Here is a 27,853-nt window from a genome sequence, read left to right as displayed (position 1 = left end):
ACCTAAAGCCTTGGCTTAGAAATCAGAAAGACAAAGTTCAAATCCCTGCCTTATTTTTCTCCAGTTGGTGGGAAGATGACTTGTGTTAGCTGAAAGACACTGATGTTCTAAGTTTTATATAGGGTTATCAGTGGGTTTCTGGCAATAAGCATTTCTCACCGTATTCAGGAGGTAAGTTTGTGAGTCAGGCTTTTTATTTGTATGCGGCAGCGTTCTCTCAAGAAAACAAATCAGAGTCTATTATTTTCAGGTGTCCTTTTATTTTCCTGTTCCTTTTCACTATATCAGTTATATCTAAATACAATTTAATGTAAAATTCACGTTTACATAGAAAATTATTTTAAAATTAATACCTAGTTCTCAAGTACAATCCTTTTTGTCTTAAATCTCAGTAGATTGTATTTTAAAAAAATTATTCATCCATTCTTTCTGCAATTGTATTGACATGGTTTGGCTCTGTGTCCCCGCCCAAATCTCATTCTGAATTGTAATCTGCATGTATCAGGGGAGGGACCTGGTGGGAAGTGATTGGATCATGGGGGCGGTTTCCCCAATGCTGTTCTCATGATAGTGAGTGAGTTCTCATGAGATCTGACGGGTTTAAAGGTGTGGCACTTCCCTCCTCTTTCTCTCTCTCCTGCACCAGGTAAGATGTGCCTTGCTTCCCCTTTGCCTTCAACCATGACTGTAAGTTTCCTGAGGCCTCCCCTGCCATTCAGAGCTGTGAGTAAATTAAATCTCTTTTCTTTATAAATTACCTAGTCTCAGGTAGTTCTTTATAGCAGTGTGAAAATGGACTAAGATGGCCGGGCGCGGTGGCTCACGCCTGTAATCCCAGCACTTTGGGAGGCCAAGGCGGGCAGAACACGAGGTCAGGAGATCGAGACCATCCTGGCTAACACGGTGAAACCCTGTCTCTACTAAAAATACAAAAACAAAATTAGCCAGGCGTGGTGGCGGGTGCCTGTAGTCTCAGCTACCTTGGAGGCTGAGGCGGGAGAAGGGCATGAACCCGGGAGGCGGAGCTTGCAGTGAGCCAAAATCGCGCCACTGCACTCCAGCCTGGGCGACAGAGGGAGACTCTGTCTCAAAAAAAAAAAAAAAAAAAAAAAAAAAAAAAAGACTAATACATGTGTAGTGAGAAACTATACCATAACAGGTAATGAAAAGGAGTTTGAACAAAAATAAGGCATGAGTTTTGTATTCAAGGAACTTCCTAGAAAAATGAAAAAAAGAAAGTAACTCTAATATAAGGCAAGATGTGACAGATATCATACAGAAAAATACAAATGGGGAAGAATGAGAGTGAAGAGGGAACAGGGTCACATGACCGTCAAAATTATCAGGGAGACTTTATAAACCAGAGGTCATCTGAGCTAACATAAAAAATCACCACAACATACTACAAAGTCTTGGCAAGATCAAGTTACCCTGTACTTGAAATTTTAATAAAAAGAATTGTTGGTATTTTAAAAGTGAAATTAGCAATTTTCATTTGCATTAAAAACTTTTAAGTGATTTTTGGGTCTGCATACACATGAAAGTTAACTATTAGCAGAAAAAATAGGTATGATTATAAAATTTGGCAGATCACCGTGTCATGTCCAAAAAATTTATGCTGAGCAATTATACTAAACAATGTATACTATGTTATACTAAACATTATACTAAACAATTTTAAAAGATGTAAAAAATTAAAAGTAGTATGCCAATGCCAGAGCCAATTTCAGTGAAAAATTGGAAAAAGTACAGATTCTGAATATCATATATATATATATATATATATATATATATATATATATTTAATTTAACATTCTGGTCATGATACGGTTATTCACTAAATTTCACTAATCTCAATTTAAAATAATTTTTATACAGAAGGAAGCCAACAGAAACCGACCACTGAAGCCAAAATAAACTCACCTTTTTGTCTGCATAGTAGGGGTCCAAGTCCTCCAGGGGCTCTGACACCATGCCGGGAGGAATATCCCCATAGATGAAGGGCAGCTGTTTGCCAGCTTCCAAGTCGCTGCTTGGCTTTGGGCCTTCTTCATCATCATCTTTCTTTTCTTCTTTGGGTTCCTTTGATTTTCTTTCAGCAATGCGTTGTTCAATGAGAGCAAGAGACTGTTTTGTGAAGTGGACAAAGCTCTGAGGTCCTGGGGGAGGCAACATTGCCATCTTTTCATCCTGTATATTTTAATTCCTCTTCAACTCCTCACATAAGAGGCCTGGATGGAAACAAAGAAATAAAGACTTAACTATTTGCCTGCCAAGAAAGGCCCATTAAAAAATAATAATAACAACATAGACAGATTTTTAGTTTCAACTACAAAAGGTAACATGTTCATAGAATTATCAGCTTGTTAAGGTACTACTGTGTGTCAGGCAATGGGCGGGACTTATCTTTCGTGCCTTCTAACCATCTTTATACTCAGAAATTTGGAGTTTACACTTCACAGCTTTAAAGTAAAAAATGACAATTTTCTGAATAAATTTTCCTAAATTCCCCTTCTTTTCAGCTATATTTACCTTTGGTGCAATTCAACTCAACTTTCCTCTTTTAAAAGTCTTTGTGATAATTGCCTTTGGTAGCACCACTCTCCAGCCTGATGCTGTTTTACCAACTAAACATATGTAATATTCTAAATCCTTTGCTGTCATTTCAACAATGTTCATAACATCTTGACCAGGAGAAGATTCCATCTCAAGAAACCACTTTCTTTGCTTACCAATCAGAAGCAACTCCTCATCCATTCAAGTTACCACGAGATTGCAGCAATTCAGTCACAATTTTAGGCTCCATCTCTAATTCTAATTCTCTTGCTATTTCTACCATATCTGCAGTTCTTTCCATCACTGAAGTCTTAAACCCCTCATAGTCATCCATGAGAGTTGGAATCAACTCATTCCAATTTCCTATTAATGTTTGTATATTGCCCGCCTCCCACAAATCATTAATGTTCTAATAACATCTAGAATGGTGAATCCTTTCCAGAAGATTTTCAATTTACTTTGCCCAGATCCATCAGAGGAATCACTATCTATGGCAGCTATAGTCTTATAAAATGTATTTATTAAATAATAAGATTTAAAAGTTGAAATTACTCTTTGGCCCATAGGCTACAGAATGGATAGCGTTAGCAGGCATGAAAATAACGTTAATGCCCTTGTACATCTCCATTACAGCTCTTTAGTGACCAGGCACATTGTCAATAGGCAGTGATATTTTGAAAGAAATCTTTTATTTTTTTCTGAGCTGCAGGTATCAAACACTGGGCCTAAAATATTTAGTGAACCATGCTGTAAACAGATGTGCTGTCATCCAGGCTTTGCTGTTCTATTTATAGAGCACAGGTAGAGTAGATTTAGTATGATTCTTAAGAGATTTTCTGAATGATTCATAATTATTTAATGTTCTGAATAATTAAATAATATAGTTATTTAATGTTCTGAATAATTAAATAATATAGTTATTTAATGTTCTGAATAATTAAATATAATTATTTAATTTGCTGAATTAAATTAAATTATATTAAATCATACAATTAAATTATATTAAATCATATAATTAAATTATAATTAAATTATATCAAATCATATAATTAAATTATAATTAAATTATATCAAATCATATAAATTATAATTAAATTATATTAAATAATATAATTCTAAGATTTTCTGAACGATAAATAAGCATTTGCTTCATTTTAAAGTCACCAGCTGCATTATCCCCTAACAAGAGAGTCAGCCTGTTCTTTGAAGCTTTGAAGCCAGGCATTGACTTCTACTTTCTCGCTATAATATATTCTTCTAGTAGAAGGCTGTTAGACCTACATTGAAAATCTGTTGTTTAACGTAACTGCTCTTATCAATGACCTTAGCTAGATCTTCTGAATAACTTGCTGCATCTTCTCCATCGGCACTTGCTGTTTCACTTTGCACTTTTATGTTATGTCAATGGCTTCTTTCCTTCAACCTCATGGGGTACCGTCTGCCAGCTTCGAACTTTTTTTTTCAGCTTCTTCACCTCTCAGCCTTCATACAATTGGAGTTATGGCCTTGCTGTGGATTAGGCTTTGGCTTAAGGAAATGTTGTGGCTGGTTTGATCTTCTATCTAGATCACTAAAACTTTCTCTATATTTGCAATAAGGCTGTTTTGTTTTCTGATCATGCATGTGTTCACTGGAGTAGCACATTTGATTTCCTTCAAGAATGTTTCCTTTGCATTCACAACTTGGCTAAGTACTCAGTGCGAGAGGCCTAGCTTTTGGCCTATCTTGGCTTTCAACATGCCTTCCTCACTGAGCTTAATCATTTCTAGCTTCTGATTTAAAGTGAGAAATGCGCAATTCTTCCTTTACTTGAACATTAGGGGTGGGAATGGGTTACTAATTGGCCTAATTTTAATATCGTTGTGTGTCAGGGAACAGGGAAGCCTGAGGAAAGGGAAAGAGATAGGGATGCTGAAACAGAACACGTCACATTTAATGATCGTTTGCTGTCTTATGTGGATGTGGTTCATAACACCCCAAAACAATTACCACAGTAACAACAAAGATCACTGATCATAGATCACCATGACACATACAGTAATAATAAATAATAGCAATTACAAAGTTTGAAATGTTGTGAGAATTGCCAAAGTGTGACACAGGTGCATGAAGTGAGCACATGCTGTTGAAAAAATTATGCTGACAGACTCGCTTAATGCAGGGTTGCCACAAACCTTCAACTTGTAAAGAATACAGCATCTTGAAGTGCAATAAAGCAAAGCCCGATAAAATGACGTATGCCTGTATTTTGATGGAAACCAAAGTTAGGATAAAGTTTTTTAAAGAATGTAGTGAAAAATAAGGGATATTGCATGTACACATTCAAAAGTAGGATGACTCTGAAAGGTAAAGAGTAAGTTATGACTCGGCAATTCCACTACTAGGTACAGACTCAAGGGAATTTAAAACATATGTCCACACAAGAACGTTTACATGAATGTTCAGCAGCATTATTCATAATAACCAAAAAGTAAATACAACCTAATTACTCACCAATGAATAAATGGATAAAGGAATGTGGGATATTCACACACTGAATTAGTATTTAGCAATAAATACAAATGAAGTATAGGTACATGTTACAACGTGGATGTGATGAAAACTCTGTGAAGGAACACAGAGCCAAAAGGCCACATATCATATGATTCCATCTTATGAAATGTCCAGAATAGGCAAATCCCCAGAAACAAAATGTAGGGCATTTTTTGTCAGAGGCTGGGTGTAATAGGAAGTGATTATTGATGGTTATGTGGTTAATGGTTAAAGAGTATGGGGCTTCTTTTGGGGTGATAAAAATATTCTAAAATTACATAATGATGATGGTTGCATACCTTTGTGAACATACTAAAAACCACTGAGTGAAACACTTTAAAATGGTGATTTTTATGGTGCGTAAATTATACCTCAATAAAACTACTATGAATATGCATTAAGAATTTTGAGTCCTAAAATATGTGAAAATTGTCCTCAGAATAGGAAGAGATTTAGTAAAACGGAAACCAATGAATCAAATCAAAGCAGTTGCCACTTGTGCTTTGGGGATTCCTCAACACTTTTGGAAATCATAAAGGTGAGAGGACGGGATAACTTGCCTCGCTAGACTTTCAGTGTAGACATACTGTGGCTCTTGAAGAAAAGTTGGCTTGAATAACTGGTGTTTTTGTAGATTCTACATTGAACCGGGGGATACCATCTCTTTCAAGAATTATTTGATGGAAATCTAGGTACACAGATGTTGTGAACTCAGATGTCCATTACCAGTTCGACTCTTCCAATATTCCTATTCTCCTCTGTCTCTGTCTCCCCCAACCCCCATGCACACGCTCAACACAGCTCCAGAATGACTAAAGTATATGCAAAAAGCAGAAGCAAAGGGTGGTCAATGCTAGTGGTACCATGCATGGGCAATATTTCCCTCATCAAGCTAAATTAAAGGAAGACACTAAGCACCTGCTTAACATCGTGATCTGTGAAATGTAAGTTGAAGAGACCTTGATCAGATTTCATCATCATCCTCTAGTTTGGAGAGGTGAAACTTCCTTTCATTTTACTAGTTTTATAGCTTTGAAGAAGAGCAGCTTTAGTTGGCATCTGAGTTTGCTCGGAAGTTATTGTACAAGGCCAGTGGGGTGGCAAGATGATAGGCTGACAGGGTTACAGAGGGCAACATAAGTAAAAATGGAGCCTCACACTTCACCAACACACACAAAGAAGATGCAGTGATGGGGCAGGACCTATGTGTGACTACAGCTTCTTTCCTCTTCCCTTAGTCGTCTGGATAAACAGGCCACAGGAGTTTTCATTAGTAAGGTATTTAGTTTAAGATTTGAGACTTCTGGTGGAGTAAATATTTAAATGGAAAAATAAAGCTCAAAAATTCTAATAAAAGTGAAAATGAATACTTATATAATGTGAGAGTAGAGAGGACTTGTAAAGCATTACACCAAAGGCACAATCTAAAAAGAAAAAGAATGCTAGATTTAATCTCTTAACAATGAAGCTTGTTAAAAGTGGAAAGCATCCACAAAATAAAAAAAGTACAATACAAATGACAGATGAAGTGCTTTTTCTTTAATGAGTAAAGATATTAAAATAATATATCTCATAATATAAAATTTAGTAAATAACATAATTATCTAAAAATACAAATGATTAATACACACTTGTAACCATGTCAAACCTCACTAGTAATCAAGGAAACAAATACTAAAATAAACATGGGGAACAAAATTTGGCCTATTACATTAGCAAAGATTTTAACAAAAGTAATAGTGATATTAGAGAGGATATAGGGGAAATCACTGTTGCCTGTCTGGATGACAGTAATAACTAATGTGTACTGGCCAGGTGCGGTGGCTCACGCCTGTAATCCCAGCACTTTGGGAGGCCCAGGCGGGCGGATCATGAGGTGAGGAGATCGAGACCAACCTGGCGAACACTGTGAAACCCTGTCTCTTCTAAAAATACAAAGAAATTAGCCGGGCGTGGTGGCGGGCACCTGAGGCAGCAGAATGGCGTGAACCCAGGAGGCGGAGCTTGCAGTGAACCGAGATCGCGCCACTGCACTCCAGCCTGGGTGACAGAGCGAGACTCTGTCTCAAATAAATAAATAAATAAAGTGCACAAACTTTTTGAGGGTAATTTTGTAATATCTATCAAAAGCCTGAAACATGTGAATTCGTTTTTATTGCCAAATAATTTTCTTTCTAGAAATTTATTCAAAGACAATAATCTTAGGTGTCCTCTAACATGTGTAAAGATATTTACGACGATGTTTTTATAATATTAAAAAATTATAATCAATCCAAAAGCCTAACAGTAAGGGTTACACTACATGAAGAGATGACTGTATAATGAAATAATGAGCAGCTTTGAAAGAGAACTTTCAAAGACTATTTAATGAATTAAATGAATTATAAAAAGATTATAATGCATAATAAGTGGAATCCAGGTTATACACACAGATAGATGTAAATTAATAATAATTTTTTAAATGATATTAAATTTAATTTAAATACACAATGCATTTAACAAATGTTAGCCCTAGTTAAGAGATTATGGATTATTTTTATGAATTTCTTTATACTTTACTTTTCAAATTTGTACAATGAAAATGTTTTTCTATCCAAAAGAAAGAAAATGTAGTTTGAAAAAAATCATTTAAAATTATTTGACCTAATTTTATATAGTTAATGAAATCAATCAATATTTATTCTTGTCATGTTTAATTTACAATTTTGAAAAATATATTGCCACATTTCCACTTTTATTAATATTACTATGATTGTATCTTCTTTAGAATGAAATCCCAATGTTGCATATAAAGGCAATACTTTTGTTTTCTCATTACTATCTTACCCACTCACCATTAATCTCATATTAGAGAATACTTAGGCAACTATTAAAATTAAAAAATGGATGTGTTATTCTTATATCTAAGATTTCCTATAGTTAAAATCAATATGGAAGTATTTATTCTGAACTCTTTCTTATTTTCTATGTATGCAGACACACATATATATAGATATATCTTATCTGTGTTTATCAATCTATGGATCTATATCTGTCCAAATGTCATATTATGTATTTGTCTATCTAGCATCTATTTTTCTTCACACATCTTTCCAGTCAAAGCAATGTCAGCTCCCAGTTCATGACAATGGTCTTATCCCATGTGTTTATCACACTCTCTGGCCTTCTAATTTCCATTGCAGTAAAAACAAAGATGTATAGTGGGGAAATGTTTAATAATATCACTAAAAACCAGAAGAAGACAAAAAAAGTTATCATAAATCATAAGATTACCCTAGGGAGGAGATCAAAGCAGAAGCTACAGTCTAGAACACTCATCTCAGAATGTTAGAATTTATTTCTAGCAGAGAAGTCACAGATTTCTATTGCAAATATGTGATGTAGATCAGAAAACAAGTTGATTAATCCATGGATTATTTATTCAATAATGTTGCAGAAAACATTTTCCCACTTCCCTCTCTATATTAAATATGTAGCAGAGTGGTTTATCTCCAAGCTATCACCTAAAGGATAATATCTACATTAATTAAGGTAGGACTCCTAGGGTATCCATGTCCATTTTAGCTAGAACAAGGGTGGAGTCGAGGGAAAGGTGACTCCCTTGCCTACTCCTCATCCATACATCCTAAAATGTAGCCTGCCTATCAGTACACCATACATGTATGTACACAGACCTTTCAGTCATCCCTCTTTTTCAAGAGAGGATTTGTCTGGGAAACAGACCTGTATAAAGACAGATGCAAACCTGGCCAACACCAACCTCGCCTTTCTTCCATAAATATTAATAGATAACCAAGAATAAATTGGTAATGAAGATCTACCAAACATAAAATTGAAAGAATAAGATGAACAGACCAAACTTTTAACTTTAGAAAAAAAAAAAAAGCAAACATTGGGGGATATTGAGAAGTTAAAGTTAGTATTCCCAGATAAATTTGAGGAGACAGAGTATCCTTTATTAAAAAAAAAAAAAAAAAATAAAGTAGGCTACCAAAAACAACAACGTCAATTCTGGGTAAAGGTCATGCTTTGTGGAAACAAAAAATTTCAGTAGAACGCTTGCTGAAAAGGAGAAGTCATAATTGTAGTTACCTTTCACTTTACCGAAAAGGTGCACTTTGCCAGAATGGGGCACAAGTGAGCATTCTCAGGTGCTAGAAATGTTTTATACCTTGATCTATGTGATGGTTACATGGGAAAATATGTATGTGTAAAAATTCATGGAGTTCTATATCTTAGATTTTTCTATATCTTTTAGGAGAATTTTAAAAATTAAAAAAGTACAAAATAAAACTTAGAAGATATAGAATAATCCATGTTGTTCGATATTAGTCTCAAGAGAGCAGCAAATAGTAGATAGGAAATAATAAACAAAGTAATAGCAGAAAATTCACGAAGAGTCATCAAGCTAAAAGTACAAAAGATCAATTTAAAAGTTCCATTCTTGTGAAAGTTTAGAGCATTAACAATAGAAACAAGATTTTATAAGCTTCCAAAAATAAGATAACTAACTAAAAAGAATGAAAATTAGATTGCCATTAAAATTTCCTTAGCCATAATTGACACTAGAACACAATCAATGCTTTCAGTGTGATGAGAGAAAATATTTTGAATCAAATTCTATTATCAGACAACCTATTATCAAGTGTGATGGCAAAAAAAATATATTTCTAGGTATAAGAAAATTCAAAATTTAACTCCTTTTTATCTTTTTTTAAAGTTACTTCGGATTAAGGTAGAGCAAAAAAAAAAAGTACTTCTAAAACACATAGAATACAAGACTGTTTCACAAATAGTGTGAATAAAAGCGAAGGGAATTTGTTTCTTCAGAACGTGTAAATAGCCATATTGTCCAAATAGGAATCAATTCAAAATATGGTATGAACTTGAACAACTGGTGGAATTGAAGCAGAGAGGATCCACTTGAGTTTGATGTGTTCTTCAAGTAGCAGAGGTTGAATGAGAGGTTTAAATTCCTCCTCTAGATCAAACCATGTTACTTGTTTTAAAATGAAAAATACTTACATAATTATAATATTGTTAAATTGTATCAGTTAATCATCTCACAAATGTGCCAATTACCAAAGCATATATAAAATGTAAGTACAATTATAGAACTTTATTTACAAAAAGACAAGATATACACATATATGTGTTAAATATTATCAGTGTAATGCCGGGCGCGGTGGCTCACGCTTGTAATCCCAGCACTTTGGGAGGCCGAGGCGGGTGGATCACGAGGTCAGGAGATCGAGACCACAGTGAAACCCCGTCTCTACTAAAAATACAAAAAAATTTAGCCGGGCGTGGTGGCGGGCGCCTGTAGTCCCAGCTACTCGGAGAGGCTGAGGCAGGAGAATGGCGTGATTCCGGGAGGCGGAGCTTGCAGTGAGCCGAGATCGTGCCACTGCACTCCAGCCTGGGTGCCTGGGCGACACAGCGAGACTCTGTCTCAAAAAAAAAAAAAAAAAAAAAAAAAAAAAATATTATCAGTGTAAAAGTAATGGAATAGCTTACAAAAATTGAGAGGTAAAGGGGGATTGGAGATGAGGGAAAAGTTGGAGAGCTGACCCCTTATCTTACATTGAAGGAAGTCAGTGCATCTTGGCTAAAGTTCAAGTAACAAGAAATAGAGGTTCAGACATATTCTATTTAAAGGTATAAATCTGACCTATAGAATTTCTTAGAAATAAAAACATAACTGCTTGGAATTTGAGAATGGAGCAGAAAGAGAAAAGTTTACATAAATAAAATAAATTCCTCATTTTTGAATTAGAAAGGTAGAAAACATTACATAAGCTGATGAAATAAAAATGAGACATAAGCATATTATTTAGAGATAAAAAGAAAAACTTTTTTTAAAAGAAAGCAGGAAGTGATTATTCCCTAGAGAATGGCTTTAAAGGGATAAAGCAAAAATTGTTTGATTAGTTGCCTTGTGCATTTGTTAATTTTATAATAGTTATTATTATGGTTAAAAAACTGTAAAGTAAAAGAAGATATTATACCTCTCTCTTGAGCCAAAGAAACCAACAAACAGCTGCTTAAGTAGAAACTGTTCTGTTACCTTCACCGGGCTTGCAAAATATGGACTGACTCTACATCTCTCAAACACCGTATATTTAGACACATTATTTTGATCTCTTTCAGGTAAGTTGGAGACAATTTACAATTCATTTTATTAATATTTCTTCTTCAAGGGACCATCTGACACACTGCAAACACTCAAAGTTACGGTAAAGATTGTGTCTTCTACTTTCTCTGCTTGGATGAATACTGAACACTTCGTTGGGTGCTACCTACGGCTGGCTTGCTGAATGCATGGTTTTCAACAATATCAATCTTCCTATTATCTGACACCAATTCTTCCGTAATGGGCTTTGAGATGTGGGCATTACATGATACTTAATACCAATAACCCATAACACAAAATTAATGTCTTATGATCTGCTGTTTTCCTAAATACTGTTTTAAAATCTCTTTCACTTATGTTAGGTAATATTAAAAATGCAGCTAAGTATCATTTGTCCCTATGGTTGTCAAGAGTGCATATATCAGAATCGACTGTGGCTACTGACCAGGGTATATAAAAAAATCATCTGTGTAACTTAAAAAAATACAGATGCCAGGGCTTATCTAAGTAATGCTGAAATAAAATTTTTAGGGAAGAGCATAAGCATGTCTACTTTTAAAAAGCATAAAATATTAATGTGGACCCTCCATTTGATTATGTTAAATCAAAAACATCAGATGAGTACACATAAATTAATGACCAGGTTTTATTATTCAAAAAGAGAGAGAAAATTCAATTTACAAAGTAGAAAAGTTTTTGGATTTTGTTTGATTTGAAGACAATGAATGTAAAATACACAACTTTAAAGTTATCCATTTTAAAATTGGAAAGGATAAACATAAATTCCATTCAATAGGCCAGGTACAGTGGCTCTTGCCTGTAATTCCAACATTTTTGGAGGCCAAGAAGGGTGAATCATTTGAGGGCGGGAGTTCAAAAACAGTATGGGCAACACGGTGAAACCCTGTTTCTACAAAAAGTAGAAAAATTAGCCGGGTATGGAGCTGTATGCCTGTAGTCCCAGCTGCTCGAGAGTAGCTAAGGTGGGAGGATCACCTGAGCCTGGGGAGTTTCAGTCTGCAGTGAGCCATAATCACACCACTGCACTCCAGCTTGGATGACAGAGTGAGACCTTGTCTCAAAAAAAAAAAAATCAGTTCAATAGAAACCACACACATTTTGAACTCTGAATCTCTATTATGTTCAATTAAAGAAAGAAGAGTTGGAATGAGGGGGAAAACTGAATGAAAAAAATAGAGGTTGAAGGAGAGAAGGAAGATGATAAACCAAAAAGGGTAAGAAAAAAAGGGATTAGAGTGTAATAAAAATACCCTTGATCCTTTAGCATACTTCAGCTATAAGCAAAAAAAAAAAAAAAGTTCTTCTATGTTTTAATACTTTTAATTCTCAACATTTTAAGCATTATTCATGTCACTTACATTACTTCATTCCAATTATCGCCTGGCAAAATCTTTTTTTTTTTTTTTTGATATCTCTTATTCTCTCCAAGTTCTTTTGAGGCATGGCAGTGCTCCTCCTCAGAATTTTGCTCATACTCACTCATCCCTCATCCTCCAAACCTGTCAGCTCTAAAGCATCCTCAGACAATCTGTTGTTAAGCAATAAGCAAGAGGAAGGAAGAACTCTTGATGCTGTAAAATAATCAAGAGTTACATTAGGTCTTTCCCAGCATTTATTTTAAAACGCTGATCTTCCAGCTTTCAGGAATGTATGACAACATTCAAAAAGAAAGGACAAAGGTACTAAAAGAAACAGATTTAGTTTATCAGCCTAATAACTAAAAATTTGTATTTCTTTATGAAACACTGCTTAGAAAACACTTCAAAAATACATTTTCATTTTATATGAGTTTCTATAGTTTCTTCGTAATTTGGAGCTTTTGCAAAATCTTTAATATACAGCTCAATTTCCATTTGATCAAATGTAAAATGAATAAAATCCTTCAGCAACAGTTACAATATATATCATGAAGTGTACTTCTATTCAGTACAGAACAATTCACACTGGTTTCAGTGGCTCACAGGTCAATAATCATCTTGGCCTTGCCCATTACAATTTGTGCTCCACATTTTAGAGCTGTTGACCCTGTGGAGGTGACATAACCTCTCTGAGCCTAAGATTCCTAGTTTGAAAAATTGAGTTAATAAATCATGCTCCAAATAGTGGTTTAGATTGTGATGGTTAACTGTATATAAAGTGCTTAACAGGAAGAGTTTTGCACATAATGAACATGTATACATGGAGCTCGTAAGATTATTAACTTGTCTCATCCTTCTATTTTAATTCCTTGCTTTGGATAATTTTATCATGCTTCCCTAATTAAAAATATGTTAATTATATTAAATGAGGATATTTCCATTTATAGGAATGTATTAGCCTTTTAAACATGAAACATTTCATATGTGCATGTAAAATTAAACAGAGATTTAGTTTAGAGTAGTGAGTCAAGGACAAGTCCAAGAGCCAGAAAGCCTGGGTTTTGAATATTGGATTTACCACTTACTAGCTAAGGGATCTTGGACATCCCAGTTAAGCAATTTTTCTGATTCTAAAAATGTTGAGGCATTTAGGACATTAGTCATTTTGTAAAATGTAATTTTAAACAATACAAAAGTAGCCCTAGGATGAATGTTGATTGCTCAAAGGATTGGGTTCCTGCAGACTTTCCTTTCTTAAGAAAATTCCCACCATATCACCTTTGTTGTTTTGAACTTTATATGAAGACTTGCAAAATATTTTTTAATTAGACAAAGTTATGTGGCTCAAGAACTATCATTAAGACTTTTTTCTCTTTTATTCATTGAATATTGCTGAACAGGGTCAAAAGCAAATAAATTCCAACACTTGGTTTATCTTCTGAGAAACATTTAAATATCATTAATGTAGTCCCTGAACAGAATATAAGAATGATCCCTTCCTTCAAGCAAAGAAATATTATAGTCTCTCCAGAGTTTTAGAGACTCTGTGTGCCTGGTATGGCTCTGAACTTACTATTTGGAAAATGGTATTCTTGAAGTCAAATATTGGAAGCAGACATCAGGAAAATTATTTGGGGGACTTCCATTCATCCCCAAGGTTCTATGAAAACCCTTCACATAGGTAAAATCTATAGGATGGGGTGGGAAGTGGGTTTCCCTAAGTGTCCACAGTAAAAATTATAAATCCCCTAAAAATCACTGAAGTAAACACCAACATGAATTTTTACCTAATAACTAAAAGGGAAAAATGTGAGTTGTGGCCATTATATTAGACTGGAAAAGGTCTCAGTGGCCTCTATTACCTTTTTGGCCACATAACAGGTACTAAATACTCCAAACTGCAGTTCCCAAGTGATTTATTAGTGTCAGAGTGCCAATTCTATTGTGGCTCAGGTAGAGTATGTGCATATTATGTCCATATAATTTTGTAATATGTTGTGTTTTTGCAATAATTAATGTTTATCTTATATATGAAAGCTATATTTATTTAAGAGAATAAGTTATTCTCTTAAAAATGTCCCCCAGATAATTCCTTTAAACAGTCTGTTTCCTTTGACAACTTTTGACACTTCTTCTAGAAAGCAAGTAGTGTTTAATTTTTTGTTTCTTTAATCTTGATTAGAGGGACTATGATATTTTCTTATTTCAAGGAGCAGGAAAATAGCTACACGCTCACAACTCTATAATAATTTCAGGCCCTGTTTTGCATTCCATCACTGAGCCTCTTACCTGTAAATAACTTATATCCTATTTTGATAAAATTACAAAAATTAGCCAGGCGTGGTGGTGGGCACCTGCAATCTCAGCTACTCATGAGGCTGAGGCAGGAGAATTACTTGAATCCAGCAGGCAGAGGTTGCAATGAGCCGAGATTGCGCCACTGTATTCCAGCCTGAGCCACAGAGCGGGACTCCATCTCAAAAATAAATACATATATAAATTTATTTATTTAAAATTGGTCCAATTAATCATTTGGAAGATCTGCCAAAATCTGAATAAGATGGAGTCAGTATAAATTATTTAAGAGAGTGGATAAATGTAAAGACAAATAAAAGATATATTTTTATTGATACTAACTGTTATCAAATGAAACACTGCTTTGAAAATGTCACTTCCCTAGAAACATATAGTGATTTTTTTCCTGCAGGTAAAATTTTGACTGAAGTTCCATTCATTTTTAAAGCATTCTCAAGGCACCATAGAATCAGAACATGAGAACCTAAAGTATCTTTAAATCATAGTTAACATCAACAACGATAACTCACATTGATAATGTGTACCATTGATATTGTGTGATGAGAATGGCATTTTACATATGTGATCTTTCTTCCCAAAACTTATAGCCTTAATCTAATCATGAGAAAAATATCAGACAAATCCCAATTCAGGAACATTCTACAAAATACCTAACCTATACTCATTCAAAGTATCAACATCATCAAAAACAAGGAAAGCCTGAGAAATTGCCACAGCCTAGAGATGCTTAAGGTGATATGATGGTATGATGGTTAAATGTAATGTGGTAGCCTGGGTGAGACCTTGAAAGAGAAAAAGGAAATTAGTGAAAAACTAAGGAACTCTGAATAGGATAAAGTCATTTGTTAATAATAACGATGTATCATATGGTTTTGTTAATTGTGACAAATGCACCATACTAATATAAATTATTAATAATAGGGGAAACTGGATGTGGGGTATATTGAAACTCTCCTTACTATCTGCACCATTTTTCCATAAATCTATTCCAAGACAAAAGTTTATTTAAGCAATAGGAAATCACAGATGTAGAATTATCTAATATTAAATAAAGGTAATAATATCTCGGTGAATTTGAATTTATCAAGTAAATGCATTGCCATTATCTATATCATCTATAATATACCTAAGTGATGATAGACATAAATTTGAACCACTTTTAATTAAAATGAATTATAATTAATACATTATATATATATATATGTATATATTACACAGTACAAAATAGGATTGCTTTGATCAATAGAAGATCCATTAGAAATGCTGATCAGTTTCCTTAAAGTAATCATGCTTGGGAGGACAATTTTCTATAAATGTGACCTCCTGGGTCAGGAATGAGCTTATAACTTACAAACATAGAACTAAACTGGAGTCACAATGTCTGAGTCCTAATTATACTTGAGATATATTGAGATATACTTGAGATAAAATGACTTGACAGTCATTATGTCTTATTATAGTAGGCTAAAAAATACACTTATGAGGGATTCTGTGCATATTTTCTTTTAGAATAAGTACAATTTAACTCCGTCAACCGTGGTAAGCATACAAAAATATCTTTTAAGTTGTTAAATTGAAGCTTTATTACATATCCATCTTAATGATGCCATTAAGGTACAAAAGGCTGCCTTTTGATTTCTGTGTTACTTTAGGAACTGTGAGGTAACATAGAGATAAAAGAAATGTATTTGACTCCAAAATTCTCATTTTACTGAGCTCGGAACACCTGATAACATCATCAGAGCAAGACAAAAATACAGCTCCACTCTAGCTGACAAGGATACGCTTAACCCTGGCTTATAACTACAAAAGCCCCTTTTGTCAATAATATTTTAAATTACTCTATGTTCAGTAACATCACCTTCATAACTTATCTACTCATAACATAAGACTTCCCATGATAAAAGAGAAATATGTCATCAGGAGAGATGAGAGAGGCAATGTTCCTTTCCAGTATGAACTCTTATAGGCCCTCTCCCATGAAAACAGAAAAATTTCCAGATGGATCTGGAAACTCTTCTATGTCTTGGCACCAGGAAAATATTGGAGTCCTTCCTACACCTAGCCTCAGATTTAATAAGTGAAATATCAAGATAATAAAAATTCTATATGTCAATAACAAGATAAAACTGAAATATTCAAAGACAATAAGAAGTGCAATTTAGTCATTGAATAGCTCTACAGTTTAGATAAGAAAGTCAAAGGTGTGAAACGATTGAATCTGGAGAAATAGGGGAAAAATAATACTTAAACCAAGTCTATATCCATTCCCATCTGCTCCTTGAATTATAATATAAGGGTATCTCATTATTTCTCATTTTACTAATCTAAATACCTGATAACATCTTTGGAGGAAGGAAACAGACAGCTCTACCCTAGCTGTCAGGGTTACACTTATAAATTTGATTCAATCCCTGGCAGGATGTCTACAGCATGTATGTTCCAAGCCAGGATTTTTTGTCAAGAATAAATGCTACACAACACAGAAAATACCAAAACAGCAGGAATGACCTTGGACTGTTCTAGGCAAGCTTAGCTATATGATGATCTTACCACTGAGAGATCCTTGGAGAAATAGCCAAATAGGACCCAAGGTCCTGGCACCACCTCATAATACTTTTCCTTTTTTATGAGAGCGTATTAGACTAACCACCGTACTGATTATTCTTTATCAAAGTAAGCCATAGTTATTATGAGCTTTTCTGAAAGATTTTGTGGCTGCACAGCAGTGCTGTAGTAAGCAGAACTCATACATTAATCACTAGTGTTTGGAAATCCTGCACCTTGCTTAAATAACATCCTAATGAGTCTTGGAGCTTGAGAACATTCAGATAACTAAAGATTCTTGACTTCAGGCTGAAGACTGGGACCACTATGGGTTATCTTCAAATATTGTTTAGCACTGCATTTAATATTCAATGAAATGTCTGTGAAACCCCTTGACAGAACCTTTCATTTTCTGTCTTGAGAATTTCTGCCTAATTTTGATAAAAATAAACACAATATTTAATATTATGTTTATACCACAGAGGGAGGCAGCTGTAATATGGGCAGAAAGTATGAGTTTATAATTTTTGAAAGGTATACATTTTCTTATAAACACAAGGTGTCACTCACTCTGTTGCCCAGGCTGCAGTGCAGTACTGTGATCATGGCTCACTGCAGCATTGTCCTCATGCACTCAAGCGACCTCCCACCTTCCAGAGTAGCTGGGACTACAGGTGCGTGCCACCATGCTGGGCTAATTTTTTAAAACACTCTTTTTAGAGACAAGGTCTCACTATGTTGCCCAGGCTCGTCTTGAACTCCTGGGCTCAAGTGATCTGCCCTCCTTGGCCTCCTAAAGTGCTGAGGTTACAGGCGTCAACCACTGCGCCTGGCACAATTTTTTAAATTGCCAACATTCTACTTATGTTGTTTTATCTTACTCTTCCTAGTCTAGATTCAGTAGAAACAATGGTTGTAATTTATTATATATAGGGATTGCAGTGATGACTATATTGTTTGTTTTGTTACCTGAAATTTTAAAAATTAACCAAATCTATACACTTCGGTAGAGTAAAAACACTGGAATTGAGCCGGCCATTATAAATCTATACAATCCTCTTTCCTCACTACCACACCTTGATTTGCTTTTAACTTTAGTTTTATTTTACAATCTTATTAGAAATAAACAGTCAAATATAATATAATCTTATCAATTGACTGCCTATCTTCACTATGAATTTGTCCAGGCCATTTCACTAAAAGACTAGCATGAGCCTCTAGCCCTGATAACTCTTAGATATCCTTCATACCTCATTGATACTCAGGAACTTTCTCTAACAAGGGGGTAGGTACACCCATCTGTGTCACAATTTAACTATTGTCCATAAATACACAGCTTCATTTAACTAATTAGTAGAATTTTATGTACCTGGGAACTTCTAAGAGTATGAAATCCTACAGGCAGTGTATCTTTAGCCTGTAACATTGCTTGGAACAAAGAAGACCTGTCATTTGGTTTTGTAGCCTTTGTAGTCCCTGACACTCTGGAACATTAGAGAGAGTGAAAGTATTATTCTAGAGTGAGGGAATTCTGTGTTTTCATCCCAGTATTGGTTACACGATTTGTTTCATTCGTGAAGAATTCGTCAAACTATATTTTTAGGATATATGCATTTTTTAACTTTTATTTTAAGTTCAGGAGTGCAAGTGCAGGTTTGTTACATAGGTAAACTTGTGTCATGGGGGTTTGTTTTACAGCTTATTTCATCATCCAGGTATTAGGCCTAGTACTCATTGGTTATTTTCCTGATCTTCTGCCTCCTCCCACCCTTTACCCTATTTGAAAGGCTCCAGTGTGTGTTGTTCCCCTCTATGTGTCTCACTTATAAGTGAGAACATGATATACGCATTTTCATTTAAGTATGTTGTACTTAATGAAAAGTTAAAAAGATGAATGTAAAATGTTTTTAAAAACGTATTTTCCTGAAAATTCAAGTTGAGAGAATCATTGTACTAAAATATACACTAAAGGAAGTACTTTAGGCAGAAGGAAAAGATCTTAAACAAAAAGAATGGAAACACAGCAAGAAATGAAGAATATCAGAATAGGTGTCTGCTTACATATAAGGAAAAATGGACTCTACAAAGGTGAAAAGTGACTACACAAAGCAATAAAGATTATGTTTTATGGTTTCCAAAACTATATAGGATAAAATACATGAAGTCCAATTTTTATTTTCTTGAATCCCTTACCATTATTTGTATATGAAAACTAGATTTCCTTTAATCTTATTTTGACTTTCAATTATTTTAGTCTACAACATTTGAGTGATTTAATTGGTAAAGTAATTGCTCTCAGGTTTAGATAAATTTTTTTCTCTGTTGTGTAGAAAACACTGTCCACGAATTCCCTTAATGTACAATATAGTATAAAAAATATTTTTTTACAAAAGTAGCCTTATTTTGAAAGAACTTTTAATAACTGAAAATTAGAAAGTGATCTTAAGTGACCAGCCATCAGTTAAATTGATTACCTGCATCATTATTATTTGCATTAATTTTTTTTAATGCCATCATAATAGCCTGCTAGCAGAATTAACAGAATGTAGTTTGGAAATTTTTCTTTATTAAACTACAAAAGATTAAAGCAAAAAATGCCTAAATATTATCAGTTCCTTACTTTTCAAATTACCAAAGCAAAATTAAGGTAATCTTGATTTTAAGGTTTACCTCTGCAGCAAGTTATGAAAATAATGGTCATGTGTGTGAAATATTATACTGATATCCCTTTAATGGGTTCATTTCATTTTACTTACTCTTCAACAGATATTTTAAAATATATTTTATTGTGTATATTTAAGGTATACAACATGATGTTATTGGATACATATAGATAGTAAAAAAAGGTTACCATAATAAAGGAAATTAACATATCTACCATCTCACATTGTTACCCATTTTTGTTGTTTGTTATTATTGGGGGTGGGTTATTGTTGTTTGGAGGTAAGAGCAACAAATATTTTTAAGGTTCCAGGTGCTGGGGACACAATACAAACTAGGTGGCTTTGATCCTTGTCCTCTAGGGCTTACAGTCTGTTGGGGAAAACTAGCAGGTAAACAATTACAATGCACCTACTATATGAGAGCAATGAGAAAACACAGAAAAGGCACCTAATTTGGAATTACGAAGAAAGATTTTGGTCAGGGAGGGAAGATGAGTAGAAATTTGCTGGTCAGTACTATGACAGATATCTCCTACAATTCCTCCCTCTTGTGTTAATAGTTTGCTATGATCCAGGAGCTGTCTCCTTCATTTTTGGCTTTGTCATCAAGTCTGATTGTCCTCACTTCCTCTCAACTTTTCCAAACAACAACAAAAAAATCATCTTTGGCTTTGTCCATCCATGGAATTTGAAATATACAGCTTTATAAACTCTCTAGATTTTCTATTCCTGTACTTGTCTAATCTTCAAACTATTCTAATTTAAAATTTTAAAGGATGCACAAGGCTTCTTTTCCTTCTAAAGGTTAAATCATAACTTACTTGTGTGGATAATATCAACCAAAGTTCCTGCATTCTACAGATTTTTTTAACCTCAAGTTCAGGGTTAAATTCCCAGTTTGTGGCCAATTGTTATCATTGGCCATGTAAAGTCTCCTTTTATTAATATTTTTTCTCCATTGCCCCCATACCCCATTCTCTGCCACTCTACCTGTTTTTCATTCCCATGCTTAGCAACCATTATAATGTGTTTACGAACATCTTTCTGTTTTCTTGAAAATTGAATATTGTACACATGAATCTCTAATTTACATACATTTTCTCATTGTTTGTTTTTATTTACCAAGCACTATGATTTAAAGTACTTACAGCATTCATGTTGTTGTAAGCACATCTAATCTGCACTTCTAACTACTGCATAATATTCCAGTGTATATTACCAGACATTTTACCTATTTGCTCTCTTAATGATAACACCTGGCAATCCAGCAGTCCCCAACCTTCTTGGCACCAAGGACTGGTTTCATGGAAGACAATTTTTCCAGGGCAGTAGGGAAGGGGGTAGGTTTTGGGACAAAACTATTCCACTTCAGATGATCAGGCATTAGTTAGATTCTCATAAGGAGTGTGCAACTTAGATCCCTCGCATGTGCAGTTCACAATAGAGCTTACACTTCTCTGAGAATCTAACGCCAAGGCTGATCTGACAGGAGGAAGAGCTCAGGTGGTAATGTTCACTGGGCTGCTGCTCACCTCCTGCTGTGCGGCCTAGTTCCTAACAGGCCATGGACCAGTATCTGTCAGTGGCCCAGGGGTTGGGAACCCCGATCTAACCCACTGTGGCCTATAAACAGATCCAGGTTTTATGGATTTGTGGCTTATACAACTGGGGGAGGAGGTTGAGAAAAAATGCAAAATACAAGTACAAATTAGGTACAAAAAACAAATGAATACAAAAGTGAATGGTTATTAAAAGTGAGAACAAAAATTAAATAAGTTGTCTCTGTATTAAAAATAGTTAACCAATACCATAAACTCCAAAATTTTATTAATTTACTCCTTAACACATTTCTTTAGGACTTTCCCTTCATTTTTGGCTTCATTCTCTTTGATCTTCCCTTTACATTGTATCGATTTTGTAATGGAGAAAATAGAAAAATTTAGTCTTTCTTTTACCACAACTGAGTATAATGTGTGTATGTTAATTACTGATAGTTGAACAAATTTCTCTGAGTTTTACAACTTGTTTTTGGTAATGGCATGTAAATTTTCAGTATTACTGTCAAATTTGAGAACACCTCCATCAAGTTTCTTTCATATATGAGTTGTAAGATATCAGAGCCTGTAGAGTGTCCTTATTCAGAAGCTAATCTTATATACTCTAAATCGACAACAGCCAACCACTCTGTTATCAATATCCTCAATGTAGTAATATATGAAGAGTTTGTTATCTCAACATGTTTGGCCATTTTATGGCAAATGAGCAAGACATCTTAATATTTTTCCTCAACATATTCATATGATTCACTCTTCTTTATAAGCTGGATTATTACACAATCCAATAATTTATTTAATAGTGCTATAAGAGATGCATGTCTTCTTCTTTGAGAAATAATACTTTTTACTTCTGCTTCTGGTATGACAAAACTTTGTTATAGTTCATTGCTCAATGTTAACATAATTTCTGTTTATTTTATTGCTCATCCTTGTAACTTTTGTTTCATATTCCACTAATTTTCCACTAATCACTACTTTAATACAAAAAGTCAAAAATGACAAAGAATGTCATATGATATAACCTAATTATATGTCTACTTTTTTTTCTATCCAACATCCAATCTTCCTTCTTATCTAGAATGAACAGATATTTCCCATTGTGTGTAGTGGTGATGGAATTCAGAGCCCTGACACCCGCCGTGGAAAGCTAAAGTGACTAAAGTGACTATATTTCCATTCCACTCCTGTTATTGTGGTGAGGCCATCATCTCCTAAGCTTATTCAGATGGATTCTCTTGCCCTTTACTTTGAACTTGGTGAAAGAAGCCAAATAAAGGAAGGTTTTATTGAAATTCCCTTGTGCTGGGTCTATGTACAGCTATGGTAGAATCCTGTGTGGCAACAGTGACCAGTAGTCTAGCCAGCTGGGTCTGCCAAATAGCCTCTAGATTTCCCTTTTGTCAGCTCATTTTCCTATACAGCTGCTCTAGTTTCCCGAAGCCTTCCAATGAATGCATGAGCACCCAACAAATTCCAATAAATCTCCATTTGGCTTGGGACAGCCAGTGTTTGTTTCTCTTGCTTGTAATCAATATCCTTGCTTAATATGAGAAATTACTTTTGACTCACTTTGTGGGAACTAAGTTGTGACCAAAACAAGCTCCTTTTGGCTATGGCAGTTTTGCTAAGTGATTAAAGAATTTCTTCTGAATTACTTGAAAATTAATCACTTGACCTCAGAAGTAGTGATTTAAAAGAAACATAATGCAGTCTGTAAATGCAGAATCCATTTCAATATTGTTCCTATCATATTACTTCTCATATTATAAAATAGATCTGATGATTTTGCTCATTATCTTTATTAATAATATTTCTGCAATATCCACAGTCCAAAACTTTTATTTTGGACTAAGTCCATCCTTAAAATTCACTTTAAATATACACACTGCTTTTATATCTTCTACACTATTATTCTCAGTTTTTAAAAATGAAATCACAGATGTAAATATAACAAAACCAAGCCCATTATTTAATCTTGCAGGATCATAAGCCTTCAATAAGCAACTTGATGATGTTAACTTACTACAATAAAATAAACTTTCAGTACTCTAAAATATTTTAAAATTAAATTTTCTTTTAAAATTATATTTTTATTACATTTCAAAATATTTTTGTCCTCAAGAAAATATGGCAAATCCAAGAATATATTTATTTTAAGAAATATAAATAGTATAATAAAGTGATTAAATAATAATTGTAAGAATGCTATAATATTTTATCTTGGTCTAAACCAGTGGTCCTCAACAGGATAATTCTTCCCTACCTCCAGGCGGAGTTCCCAGGGTTAGCAAAAAAAATACACAGTTAAATTTGAATTATTTATCATTGTCTATACATATTCTGAGATAAATGGAAACGTATTTACAGAACAGTCTTAATCTTAAAATTTACTCATTGTTTATCTAAAATAAATGATCAGTATGTAAATTACAGATTTCTTTTCTGAAAATTTCCTCGATGATTGGCTTTCATTAACAGCTCCTTATTTTGCAGAGTTGACTTATAAAATTCCTTATAGTTAGAGTCTATGTTCCACCTAAAATGTAACATATCTTCCATAGTGGTCACATCCAACTTTTCTCTTTTCTCCATTGAACATTCATTAATGAGAACATTATGAAGTCCAGCTTATAAGTCCAGCTTATTGAACATGTTCAGTATTAGCCTTATAAGCTAGACTTCTGAACATGTATTGACTTAGAGTTAACTCTGGGACTTACTCTTTTGCTAAAGAACACAATACCATATTTCATGACATAATTTGTTTTTTTTTATTTTTCAGGATTAGATTACGTAGTTTGATATGTACAACTTTTAAAAATATTTTCCACTGACAGAACATTGTCATGAATTTTTATTCCCTTCTTTGAGTGCATATAATTTCTCCTTTTCCATTAAAGGATCAAATTCTTTCTCAAAATATATTTCTCAAAATATACTCATGACAAATGTAAAAATAATTATCCACTTAAATATGTACTTTTTCCCTGTCCCTAAGTTGTGTTGTTCCTCTTAAAACAGCCTTGGCATACAAGGGATAAACTTTTCATTCATTTTATCTTTAATACATTCAACAGCTCTTTGTAAGCAATGGAGGGCATCAATTAACAATGTTTACTCTTCTTTCAAATTGCATAATCCTATTGCTAAAAGATATGGAATGCTATGAGCAAGAAATAAGTAGTCTTTACTCAATGGGTTATTTTAAAAGTCAGCAAGAATTTGTGAGACCTTTTCTTTAGAATTAAAGTATGATTTCAGTGCTTTAAATAAACTAAGAATTCTCTCAACTGCATCTATTAAAGACAGCCAATGAATTTTAAAATGTGAAAGAACTGAAAAATAATGAATGCCAACAAAATTACAAAAATTCTTTCTTAGTTGAGTCTGAACAGAATAAATGCTGAAATAGAATAATTTCTTGATAATTTCTTTAGTGACAATTACTTTACTGATATCAGATGCTGTTTGAGCAGCATCATGTAGAATATGGCAGAAGAGCCAACACTGTTCATAGTCCCATTTATACTTTGCTTTAACTTTCAATAAATACCATACCTTTATGCAAATATCCACCAAATTTATATTCGTATTACCTCCACAAAATAGGTATAATTTTTATGACTACTAACTCAATCAGAGGGTCTCTGCAACAATTTCCTGTTGTTTCTGAAGACTCATCTGGAAGGCATGTTACAATAGCCTTGTAAGCAAGTCTTTTTATGAGAAAATTATTATACGAGTAAAGAAATTTTTCCCCCAAATTGTGATTACTTGCATTCATGGCTATGCCATAAAAAAGTAAAACATTTGAGCTGTGGTAGTCTCTGTAACAGTAAATGGAGTTATTCTAATTTTTATTATGGCAGTAGATTTTGTCCTATAGCACTAGAAAATTTACTTACAATTTTGCTTTAAAAATACTTGTAGCACAATTCAAATTAAGTCACGTGAGCTTAAAACCTTGTATGATATACGAAGTGGAAGACAACTTCTGCTGCAATTATTTTATCTCCTTCATCTGAATTTCTTTCAATAAAATGTTATTTTATTACTTTCTTTGGTACAAGTTGAGGAAATCATACATCTATTTGCTTAGCTGTTAGTATTTGCTGGCTTACATCCAAGTTTTCACCATTTTCAATATTAGCTAAACAATTGTATGCTGCATAAAGAGCTTCAAAAGAAGGTTTTCTTTGTTTAATGCACATACATTGTTCATAAAATTTATCATAAAACTTACATTGCATTTTGACATTTTTGAGTTTACTTCTACACAAATAAAAATGGATATTAGTAATTGACCCAGGAATTGAAAAGATTGAATTTGATAATCTCACAGCTTTGTCACTGTCAGTCACTCACAGGTCCAAACTCATAACTAAACATAAACAAGAGTTGAGCCAATGAAAGGATTGCAAACTTGTGAACTTACAGTAAATTGAACTAAATATTGGATGCCAAAAATCTAAACGTTCTGTTTGCCAGCAAGAGAGAACTGTATTTGTGAGAGATAAGCTCCTGGAACAAAGCCACAGCTGACATTATATAAGGTTTGGGGAAATGTGCAGAGTGTTTAGAGACTCAGGGACTTCCAGCTGTGTTAGTGTGGACACTGGAGTAAGACTGCTGTTGACCTTCTAAATTTTGGAAACATGGTCACTAGAGTGGGACACTTACTGATTGGCTGTTCTCTAGCTCCACAGGGGCAGGCACTGACAGGGTGATGTTCAGGACTGGGAGTTTATCATTAGCAGACTTTCAAAAGCTTGGACTGGCCTTCACTTGCTAACTTTCAGAAGCATAGTTACTGGGGCGAGGTGGTTATTGACTGGTTTATTTTCAGAAACATGGCCACTGGAATGAGAATGTCACAGATTTAGCTGATTTTCAGAGCCTGTGTACTGATCCCGAGTTAATGCTAAATAATGATGATTACCTGTTCACAACTTGAAACTTGGGCTTAAAGACCAGTCTTTTCCTTTCTTGAATATGAAAAATAAGCACAGTCTGAGCATGTACAGAGTTTTTTTTCTTGTCATTATTTCCTAATGAATGCAGAATAACAACAATTACATTGGATTAGGTATTATAAGTAATCTAGAGATGATTTAAAGTATAAGGTAGGATGTGCATAGATTATATGCAAATGTTACACCATTTTATATAAAGAACTTGAGCATCTCCAGATTTCAATATCTCATGAGGTCCTAGAACCAATCCCTCACTGATACTGAGGGACAATTGTAATTTTAATTCTCTGCCTGTGCTTTTGGTGTTCCCTTAGCCAAACCTGCTAGAAAGAGGATAGGGATTGTACAGATTCTCACTTGTAGAGGTAAACATTTCAGCTAATGTTGGCATTTAAGTGATTTAATCACCAATTACTGTCGCAGAAAAATGGCTCCAACTGTCAAATTTTTGTAATTTATTGAGAAAAGCTAAGATACAGGAAATTTAGGCTGTCTTGACAAAGCCAATAAAGGGTGCAGGACAAAATCATTACATACATTTCCTAGTTTCACATACTGTATAGATGAGACATCGGACTCTCCACCCTCATGGGAACATGGAGGAAGAAGGGGGCTTGCTATGGACACCTGGTGGGTAGAGGACAGAGAGGCTGCTAAAGTTCCTATACGAATGCCCCCAAAATCGATTAAGCTGAGGTTGAGAAACCTATGCTTAGACCACAATTTCACCTGGAGGCCTTTTCCGTTTAACAATGCCAGGGTCCTTAGAACTTACTTGCTCCTTTGGCTCTGATTGCTTTGTTTACATTACTAAATTGCTTTGTTTACACTGTAAACAGCCTGAGAGGCTGGCTGGGTTTTTAGCCCTTTATCTTCTGAGAGGTATTCTAGGCTTCCAATATACCCACCAAGGCTAATCACTAACTGTTTTCAGTTGCAATCATTCCACTGTCATCAAGTAATCAAGCGCTAAGCTTTGGTACTCCTTTTATAGTACACTTAATAAAGGATATCTGTGCTGAGTTGTAGACCCTGGACATTGACACTAGCTCATTGGAAAATATTGACTTATTATTTTCATTATTTTTAAGGGACTATTTCCTTAACAAAGAAAGTGGAGAGAAAGGGGGTCCAGAGGAAGGTAGATGTATGATTTTGAAGAGATTAAGCAGGAAAATGATCAAGTCCATATTTTGTA

The 27,853-nt window shown here is 34.2% G+C and overlaps 1 protein-coding gene across 5 annotated transcripts in view; it reads right to left on the bottom strand.

Moving 5' to 3' along the window:
• The window catches only part of SCN9A (sodium voltage-gated channel alpha subunit 9), a 181,877-nt gene that overhangs the window by 114,964 nt on the left and 39,060 nt on the right, over positions 1-27,853 (bottom strand). For 2 of the 5 annotated variants that reach the window (XM_030795760.1, XM_030795759.1), the window contains exon 2: positions 1,924-2,231. In XM_030795760.1, the coding sequence (XP_030651620.1) occupies positions 1,924-2,181 (258 nt within the window). In that variant the 5' untranslated portion in view covers positions 2,182-2,231. Of the gene's footprint in view, positions 1-1,923; positions 2,232-27,853 lie in introns of those variants that run through there. The other 3 variants (XM_030795761.1, XM_030795762.1, XM_030795763.1) reach the window with 2 other exon arrangements.

This window comes from Nomascus leucogenys, chromosome 17 (genome assembly GCF_006542625.1).
Source record: "Nomascus leucogenys isolate Asia chromosome 17, Asia_NLE_v1, whole genome shotgun sequence".
Taxonomy (NCBI): domain Eukaryota; kingdom Metazoa; phylum Chordata; class Mammalia; order Primates; family Hylobatidae; genus Nomascus; species Nomascus leucogenys.
This window is presented reverse-complemented; position numbering and strand designations above follow the sequence as displayed.